We start from the raw sequence: 10,585 nt of genomic DNA, 5'->3' as shown, positions 1-10,585 counted from the left end.
TATGTATTCTTAGAGTCACATAACACAGAGAATAATGAAAATGTATTCTAATATGAAGTAAAACTTGTATAGTCTCCTTCTTCTTATGACAAAAACTTTATAAAGGACATAAACACAATTAAAGATTTTTTTAAAAAACAACAACAAAATAAAACATGCTTAAAACATTAGCACTCATTGGTCTTAAAGGTGCTTTCTTTATATTTCTCCCGTGGGATCCAGGGAACTGGCCAAAGGAAGCTTTGGCTCTTTCCTTCCTTCCCCAGGGAACCAGGAGGGGGAAGAGCCTCAGCCAATAGTCGGAAGAGAGGCCTGGCTCAGTAGCTCCATTGTGCGATTGAGAGAGCCTGGCAAAGCAAGCTCTGCCTCCCCCCCTCACCTTCGTCTCCAAGGGAGGAGCCTCAGCCCATGGAGAAAATAGAGACTTTGCTCTGTAATTCCTGTGTGATTGAGCAAGCTTTGCAAAGCAAGCTGTTATGCAGAAGGAAGCAGATGACAGCCAGTTGCTTGGGGGCCTGAAAGAAGCCCTCTGTGGGCCTGATTTGGCCCCCAGACCTCATGTTTGACACCTCTGTGTTAAGGTGTGGACTGGGGGCAGGGAAGAGAAGAGAGAGGGAGGGAGGGGGAGAGAGAGGGAAAGAATTCTGAATTTAATATCTTCAATTGTGAAAATATTGCTTTAAATATTTCAGGTATCTGTAAAAACATACAAAATGTAAATGACATTGTTCTCACAACATGTGCTTTAGAATGTTTAGATTTTACTGGCACCTGTCCAAGTATGCCTCTGTAGTTTAACACACACACAATTTTAGATTATCAGAGGTTTAAATACATAATATTAGATCTTAATTACATCCACATCTCTCCTAAACAAAGTTCTTCTACATCATACCAAGAAGTATATTGCTTGCATCTGCACATCAGCACAAAAAAGCTATTTATACAGAACACTTTTAAAGACCAAAAGTGAAAATGATTTCAAATAGCAAAACTCCAAGTGCCTTTTCTTTTCCAGAATGAGTCCTTCCAAGGAGTCCATCCACAAATCAGACTGTGAATTTGTTGCCTGATGGCATGGTTAAGACCCAACCATGATAAGCAAAGAAGGTCTGGGTTTTGTCCAGTGTGGAAATCATGATCACACTCTGCTATTTGCAACTTTGAATCATTTTGTTCATAGACATTAAGGACTCAATGATAATTGCAAGACCACATAGAGGAAAGCTGCTCAGATAACAATGCTGACAGTTACACTTTGCCCAGCAGGAACTATTTTCCTATGCCAAGCAAGTAATTTTTTAAGCTCTTCCCTAAAGCTATCATGTAGCCAGGCATAAATGAAGGGGTTATAGCATGCAGAACTCATGGCAAACCAATGGCAAAATAATTGAACCAGACTGAAATAATAAGAATCAATGGCACTAATGTTAATGTCCCGAATAAGATTGAAGGTGTGAAGGGGAAGCCAGCACACCCCAAAGACCACCACTACTATAACCAAGAGACAAAATGTCTTTTTCCTCCTAGCTCTATCCCAGTCAGCCTGATTCTGAGTCACGCTACCTGGCATAACCCTGTTCTTTAGCTTGAGAGAGATCTTGATGTAGGATACCAGTATGGCCAGCAAAGGGAAGAGGTAGGTGATGAGCAGCAAGCACATAGCATAAGTTTGTCTCTGGTGCTCTTGGTCCCCCCAGAACTCTTCACACAGTGTGACTCCCTGTTGACCCAGCTCCACATAATAGGTATGTGCCATGGCTGGCAGTGCCAAGCAGCAGGAGAGAATCCAGATGAAGAGAATCATGTAAGCACTGAGCTGCAAAGACACACGGCGTCTCAGTGGGTGCACAATGACAATGTACCGATCCACAGCAATGGTGGCCAAGGTGAAGACGGAGACATAGACAGTGACAGGCTGCATGAAGTACACAAAGTAGCACATACTGCTGCCAAAAATCCAGCCACGAGGCTCAAAAATGTAGGCAAGAGTGAGTGGAATGCAGGTGGCACACATGGCCACATCTGAAAGAGCTAGGTTGCCAATGAGAAAGTTGGTGACATTGTGCATCTTCTTTACATGCAGGATGACATGCACCAGAAGGCAGTTGCCTACCATTCCAACAACTACCACACCCGTATACATCAGAATGATCAGCAACTTTAGCCGTTGTACCAACTGCAAGCCATGGAAAACCATGAAAGTCCCATTCATAAGAGAGTTATGGCCTACTGGTGTGGAGTTGGTGGGAAGGGTGCCAGAACCTTCCAAGAGTTCAGACATTTGGCCTGTAGGATAGTAAACCAGAGATTATTATTATTAGTGAATCTTTTGTGCATAAACTGATGAGTATAATTATTAAAAATACCTATAACTCAGCACATATTTACAGTCCCTGTATTTTAAACCCAGATATAAGTAATACATGGGTAAATTTACATAACTAAAATATACATTTAAGTATACATATTTATTTGTAAGTTATTTTAAATTCATTTGCAAATTATTAAAAGCCAGATCCTCTGATTTGGCGGTGGAAAGTGCTGATGGTTGTGACCCTGAGAAAGTTTATTCCCATGTTTGCAGGATTCACATAGTCTAAAAAAATGCAGGCCTCTTCCTGTGAATGCCTCTTCCATGAAATGTTGCCTTCTTTTTCCTCCTCACTCTGCAAGGCTATTCCATATGGGTCCTATATTTCCAGGACTAAAAAGAATTGCAGAGAGAAGGAGATCACAGGAAAGATTTGCACCTGTAGATTATAGCAGCCAATGCAATGCATGCAATGTTTCAAGTTTAAAGGTTTCAGCAGAGACAAGGAAGATTAAAATACATTTTTAAAGATATATTTAAAAGTTAAGAGTCAGTTGAGAGCAACAGTAAGAAGAACTGGGGAAGTAAGCTGAGAAATCCAATGGACTCACTCCCTCAATCAATAAAAACTCTACTCAGATTACTGGTGACTTGGGGGGGGGGGAGTTTCCTAATAAATGCCTACATATTTAACAGGTAATAGAAATACTGCCAGAAATGCTAGAAATTTATGTTTAAATGGATGGACCTGAGATTTTCAAAACACTGGAATCCAGGCAGGTGGCATTATCAGGTCCCATTCTTCTCACTATATGCTTGTTAGTCTTGGAGCTCAAACTGAGACAAGCTAAGTGCAATGGACTGCAATAACTGGATTATTTAGGGTCAAAAATATAATTATCAGTCATCACATATTGTTTCCCTCTTTATCATTCTTTGTTAAGCTAGTTTCCTCACATTGCACATTCTGGATCCTGTCTCTGCTCACCATATTAACTATGTCCCCCACTGTATAATAAGCTAAACATTCTGAGTAAACATAGAAACTGACTACAGAAGTGTGTGTGTATATACATATATATTAGAGTGCAATGGAACAATGAAAACATTGATGTGAAACTGGGAAAAATATTTAGATACATTTATGGGAGGGAGGGATACTGGAAGAAACAAAAGTGACCACACATGATAATTTAAGTTTATTCTGGAGTTGTTAAAATTATAGGTCTAATTAAATTAAAAAGAGAGGATGACATATAAAAGGGTAGAAAGCACATTTGTTCCCTCTTAGAGGAACTCCTGAACTAAGCTATTGAAGAAAGGAACCTATCTGCCCAAGAAGAATGAAATAAATTAAATGATGAGAGACAGTATCACAGAGAAACAGACATGCATGCAGTTTAAAAATGCAGTAACAACAGAGAGCATCAGATGTGGAAGAAGTGGGATTTACAATACCTACAATATCGTTCCCTTACCTTTATTCAGAAAACTGTGTTATTCAGTACAGGGAAGAGACAGTCCTTCATCTGGCATCATTGTCTCCATGAGTCAATATGCTGCACCTAGCTTGTGAACCAGCGAAACTGTTTGGTGTTCAAGAGTTTAAAGGGACAGAGATAGATTTTTCTAGCATGCCAGGGCACCCTCCTCCCCTTTCTCAGTTTAATCTGCAAATCGCAAGACTTCATTGAGACCCTTACCCAAGTTCCTTACCTATTGAGTTTTTTTATATACCTCTGATTTTATCCAAGTTTACACCTTTGATAACAAGACAATACATGCATTAAGCATCTCTGCATCACATTTCCTCTCTCCAGATGCATGATTCTAAATATAGAGAAACCTGTAAGCGGAAGCATACAGAATTTTGAAAATACTGTCATTTCTGAAGGTTAAGCAAATGAATCTGATGAAATTCATTTTATTTTAATCTGTCAGTCCCCAAAGGCTGTGGGAAGCATTTTAGGGCACAATTGCTGATAACTCTTGTGGGGGGAGGGGGGTGTAATAGTAAGAGACACAATTTCAGTGGGCAGCAATGTCAGTGCTCTCCATGGTGCTGAAACAATCACTGAGCTACTTCACAGCCATTCAACACATCCAAGAGTTATTTGGACAAGAAATGCAGATGGTTAATAATGTATTTGGGTTACATGCTTAGTTGACAAGACTATATAGATTCAAACAGGGCACCATTAAATGGTGGGGTCTTGTGATCTCTCAGCAAAATAATCATGGCCACTAATCTTCCCTGCTTTCCTAGCAGCAATTTTGGTCCCCGGGAAATTTTATTCCTGAGGCTGTGGGATAAGATAAGATAAGATAAATTTATTTTTATATCCCGCCCTCCCCCGCCAAAGGCGGGCTCAGGGCGGCTCACAGACATGGAGGACCATGATATACATGAAATCCAATTTAAATGAACAGTTTTAAAATTACAATTCAGTTAAAATACAGTTACATAATTAATTAAATAAATAAATAAAAACAGGTGCTATAAAGTGCTACAGATCACAATCCTGGACAAGATGGCTGGATGGGTACAGATCCGTTTAGCCAGGTTCTGTCTCAAAAGCAAGTTGAAACAGAGAGGTTTTGCAAGCCCTGCGGAACTGATTCAGGTCCCGCAGGGCTCGTACCATCTCTGGAAGTTGATTCCACCATCGGGGGGGGGGGGGGGGCCATTGCTGAAAAGGCTTGCTCTCTAGTTGTCTTCAGTCTAGCCTCTTTTGGCCCAGGGATGCCACATGCATTAAATATCATGTAGGTCAGACGGCTGCAGTCAAGAAAAGAGTGAAATCACTCCCTCTTGCCCAGGCCAATAGTCAGGGATGGAGCACTGTGAGCTACCAAATTTGTAGCACCCCCACAGCTTGCCCTCCACTGTCAGGGACCCCACCATTCATGTGCACCCACTCCTTAGCTTCCACTCACCACAGTTGCTGCATGCCATTGTCCTTTCTTGGCTTCCCCTCTCCTCCAAAGCTGGTTCAGCTCTATGTCACTCAGGGAGAGGGCCAGCACCCAAGCTTCTCTGGTTGGTTGCCAGGCAGTGAGCAAGCAGGTGACCTCTCTTCAGTCGACAGCAAACCCCACCATCTTGGCCAGTAAGCCCCTGCCCAGGCAGAGAGGGAGACCAACTTCTCTCGCCTGTCCAGCTTGCATGGCCCTGCAAAGGTGAAGTTTTGCACAGCTGTGGGGAGAGAAGCTGGGTGTGAAGCCCTGGGCCACAGTCACCAGGTCTGCCTGGGCTGAGGCTCTTGTGGCATGCAGGAGCAGAGTAGAAGGGGAAATGAAATTGGAGAAAAGTAGTGGAACTATGAACTAAGGTCAGTGGGGTTTTATTTATTTTAATTAAATTAAATTAACACCCCCCGATTGCCCGCTTCTGAAAAAAATCCTGGCTACAGGGCTGCTCTTGCCTCTTGCATGAGCTCAACTGACAGAAGAGGAAAGAAGGGGTAGAAGGGGGTAATTTCATCCCATTTCTCCTCCCCACTGAAGGCTCCCAACTGATGTGGCTATTAAGACAAATGGGCCCTACAATGCTGAAAATAAAATTTCCTGGAGCTGCTCAGGAGAGAGGAAAGCCAGGAAGATTGAGGATCCTTGTAGAGACCTCACATAGTCCTTGCACTAAATCCAAATTATAATATCAATATACTAGAAAATTTCATTGTATTATCATTCTAGAAACAAATGTATTCTCTCGGGTATCTAAATGATCTATTGTTAGGTTCAGAGTACAACATAGAGAAAAATAATCTTATACTAAACAGAATAAAGATTATAAATTGGAAGATAACATCTGGAAATACATATTCATACATGGTTCCTAAGTCTCAACCTCCTATTAAGGAGAATATAATGAAAAAATTGCATAAGCAGCATTTATCTCCTTAGAGGTTAGGAAAAATATAGATCTTTGGATGGTGTTGTTGGCATTGTAATATTCCAAAAGTAAACTCTCCAGTCACTACTTTCAACTTGAAAAATCATCTTTAAAATCACGCCCCCCCCAAAAAAGAAAACATTCTACTTCTATTAAGCCTAGCCTAACCTGAGATCAAATTACCTCACACCATCCAATTTGAGCAGCATGCTAAACAGCTTTTCTGCTATGCAGCAGCTATGGTGGTGAGGTCTCATTTCCCCTGCAGCTGCTTTTCTACCTACGCAACAAATGAAACTGATTATCACCCCAGGATCATGTATGGTTAAGTCAGGTAATTAAATGATTGGGGGGGGGGGGTGCTACCATTCTATTAAGACTGTGCAAAAATGCTCATTCATGATAATGTTCATAACATGGACTTAACTGAACACCAAACTGCAAACCTTTATAAAAATGGTGCTCACTTATAATTGACTGACTGCTCTGCTCACTATTAAACAACAAGCTGACAAGCAACATGCAGAGCTGACAATTTGGGCTAGGGAGAATACAGTGGACTATGTGAGAACATGCATGCATGAAATGCTGCTGGTTGTACTATATTGTACACTTAACATATTCAGAAAACACCCCACTGAAAACTTGCAAGCTGTTCATGATCAGTGAAACTGCCCAATAAATATTCAGCTCCCTCCTTGTGACTAGGAAGTGGAACAGAAGCCAAACTAAGCATTTTAGATCTGAACCCTATTTCTAGTTACGGACCCTATATCTTGGAGTTTGGATTATTCACAATATTCATTAACAAGCTGAAAATGAAATAAGTCATTAAAAAAGAGGAAATTTCTGACAGTCTTAATGAATGGTCAAAGCTGAAGCATTCTTCAATGAGTAGATAGTAGACATAAAGATTAATATTTAAGCTTAAAATTTTATTTTTGCAGAATGTGATCCTGCCATTACTCTTTGGGTCTATTGTTAAATATTCTTCAAGGAGAAAGAGTCCAAGATTTAATATACAGCTCTGTTTAGTGCTATTAAGCATGGTAGTATTTGGTTTTGTAACATTTCTGTATGTTATATACCTGCAGCAATTTAAGAACGGATGACTGGCAGTGCAATCCTAAAGAGAATTACTCCATTCTAAACCCATTGAAATGAATGGACTTAGACAGAAGTAACTCTCTTTAGGATTGCACTGTAGGTCTGGTTATGAGGATTTAGAACAGGAAGATGCTTATCCTGATGTGCTTTGGTTTAGCCACTGAGGCCATTAAAAAAAGACAATTTTAAACCATGAGTAAAGCCTCCCATTAATCTGGCATAAAAAGTATTTAAGTCATCCCCTGAAGTTTCCCTATATACCTCATAAAACTATCATGAAAACATTAACTCAAGAAAATGTACTTGGCTCCACTCCCCATCAATATAATCAAAGCATTAGCTAAACCTTTCTGGAACCAAACTGAATCGAACTGAAACTTACTGATTTAGTTAATGTTCTGATATATTGATGGGGAGTAGAGCCAAGTCACAGCCAAGTCATGATGACACCATGGGGTTTTCAAGTCAAGAAATAAACAGAGTTGGTTTGCCATTGCCTTCCTCTGCATTGCAACCTTGGACTTATTTGGTGAGCTCCCGTGTATTATCAGGATTGACCCTTCTTACCTTCTGAGATCTGTTGACGCTAGGCTAGTCTGAACCATCCAGGTCAAAGTTTTGACATATTACAAGTATAAAATGAGTTTTGATAAACTATGTTTATTTCAATATTTTTAAATTCAATATGCTGTTTTCAACTCTGAAGTAGAAGAATGGCTCAGAAAACTGCAGGTGGAAATGAGATTCTGGAGTGAAGATATGTGGGGCTGGTCCACAGGAGTTTGTCCATGCTAGTCTAAGTTGTGCTGCGAGCAGAAATGCCCCCTGTTGCAAATAGGACTGGCACACTCTGCTTCCTGATGCTGGCTTCTGCTAATGCTGTTCATTGTGTTTATTTTATTTGGTTAATTTATATTCCGCCCTATCCCAAATGGGCTCAGGGAAGATCACATACAGGTAAAATCAGACAGATACAGTACAATGGAATCTATAAAATCTATAAAATCAATAAATACAGTTAAAACAACGACATAGCTCAATACAGTATGATATAGGCAGCTCATAGTACAGGTTAGGGTATAGTTAACGGCCCAGTTACCATAGTTCCGATCACTGTGGGGGAGGATAGCCAATGGTATAGGCAATAGGGCAAAGGGCATCTGTCCGCCTCAGCTGAACACCTGGCGGAACAGCTCTGTCTTACAGGCCCTCCGGAAAGGTAACAAATCTGGTAGGGCCCGTATCTCCACCAGGAGCTGTTTCCATCAGGTTGGAGCCAGGGCCAAAAAAGCCCTGGCCCTGGTTGAAGCAAGACAGACATCCCTTGAGCCAGCGATAACCGGAAGATGTTGGTTGGCAGATCGTAACTGCCTTCGAGGCGCATATGGGGAGAGGCGGTCCCTCAGGTATGTCAGTCCCAGGCCATGTAAGGCTTTGAATGTCAATACTAGAACCCTAAAGCAGATCTGGTGCTCAGCTGGTAACCAGTGCAATGGTTTTGGAGATGAGAGTCCTTTAAGCAGGACAGGGGGCGGGATGAGATTAAATGTGCTGTGGTGAAATTATACTTCACCCCAGGTACCTGTGTGAAAAATTGTAATTTTGCAAGGGAAATTTTGAAATTGCAATTTTTGAATGCCCAGAGGATAGGCAAAAGGTGGCAAAACAATTTTTTCCATCTATGTCAGTTTATACATTGATGGAGATAGGAACAAGAACAAATATTTCCTGAGAGTGGGAGGTAGCACTTGCAATGAAGACTGCTCAGGACTTTTTGGGACCCAGCTAGTAATTCGCAATTAAATTTGATTGAAGGTGTCTACTGGGATACATCTTTGTCCTTTGTATAGAGAGAGAGACTTGGGAATCACCGTACTTTGAAGGGAAAGGTAAATCCACAAGGAAGGAGGCCAATAAAATGGGGAGGAAAGGCTGAGACATGAACTGAGGCTAACCGAAATCAGAAAACTGTTACCTCCTCATTCATCATCATGGAGGGGGAATGTTAGACCTAAGATGAGAATATACATTTAACAGCTCATTTTATTATTCTTTTCTCAATAGTTGTTAACCATTGTTGCTTAATGTTATGTCTTTCTCTTTTGTAACCAAGGACTGCATATAGAAGTAATTTCTTTACAATCTTTTTCTGAAATTTGGTCTGTCTGTATCTACATAGAAGCCTAACTCAGCTCCTGCTTCCCAACATATAATGATATGCCTGCCTTGAACTGAATTACTCTAATAAGAGAGTTCAAGGGTTCCACTGCATCCGTGACTCTGAGCAGAAGAGTTCTTAATCTGAAGAACAGTCTCTTAAGAGTCTGGAATTGAGTGTCTGAGTTGCAGGTCACTAGACAAGCTTATATCTAATATTTAACCTGCAATATCCCAAATTTCAGTGACGTGTTTCCACTAATTCAATTAAAATAACTACTGAAATTGATGTCAGATGGTTTGTTTCTTCTTCTTTAGCAAATCCTCTAGGGAAATGTTGTGGCTCAGAACCAGTAACTCACTGGAATTAAAAGAAAATCTCTCACCAGATTTGAGATGCTTTGGGTCAGGTACTGCCTCTTGAGACTGGAAAAATGAAAAAAAAAGAGGTTCTTCGGATGCTAAAAAAATCAGAAACATTTCTCAGATCTTTATTAGCTGATTATTATTAATTTGTGGAGGAAGGAAAACAGTAAAAACCAGCTGGTTCATGCATCTCTGTAGCAATGTAATATTAAATGGTGCAATTAGGTAACTCTAGATACTGGACTTAATGTGTCTTATGGTAGTCCCCCTTCAAATAGTAAGTTATATTTGAGATGTGAACCAAAGAATGAACACTCAACAGGCTTATCTCTTCCCTTGCTACCATTTCTCCAGACAAACACAGTGTAACAACCTTATTGCAATAAATTGTGGCAGAAAGCCTTCTATTAAAGTCATTTCTCTAACATAATTGGAATATCCAGGAAGGCAGCCATGTTGGTCTGAAGTGGTAGAACAAAGTAGGAGTCCAGTATCACCTTTAAGACCAACAAAGTTTTATGCAGAATGTAAGCTTTCATGTGCATGCACACTTATATAGTGTGAAGAAGTGTGAATGCACATGAAAGCTTACATTCTGAATAAAACTTTGTTGGTCTTAAAGGTAATAATTGGAATATGAGGGATCACTTATTCTGATCAATGAAATTACATTTTCATTGACTATAGAAACCCATATAACTGCATTAGCTATCTCTATCTAGTTCCACATCCATTACACAGACAAG

General features: G+C 40.4%; 1 protein-coding gene across 1 annotated transcript; it reads right to left on the bottom strand.

Annotated features, from left to right (window-relative positions):
• Positions 1 to 779: 779 nt before the first annotated feature.
• Positions 780 to 2,284, bottom strand: PRLHR (prolactin releasing hormone receptor). The gene has a single exon (XM_060240838.1). The coding sequence runs from the start codon at positions 2,282 to 2,284 to the stop codon at positions 1,232 to 1,234; it is 1,053 nt and encodes a 350-aa protein (XP_060096821.1). The 3' UTR covers positions 780 to 1,231.
• Between the last annotated feature and the right edge of the window lie 8,301 nt (positions 2,285 to 10,585).

The sequence above is a fragment of the Heteronotia binoei genome, chromosome 6, assembly GCF_032191835.1.
Source record: "Heteronotia binoei isolate CCM8104 ecotype False Entrance Well chromosome 6, APGP_CSIRO_Hbin_v1, whole genome shotgun sequence".
Lineage (NCBI taxonomy): Eukaryota > Metazoa > Chordata > Lepidosauria > Squamata > Gekkonidae > Heteronotia > Heteronotia binoei.
This window is presented reverse-complemented; position numbering and strand designations above follow the sequence as displayed.

What these genes read in the sequence shown, in the direction of transcription:
- PRLHR (XM_060240838.1), bottom strand. Translation starts at nt 2,284, where the DNA reads ATGTCTGAACTCTTGGAAGGTTCTGGCACCCTTCCCACCAACTCCACA.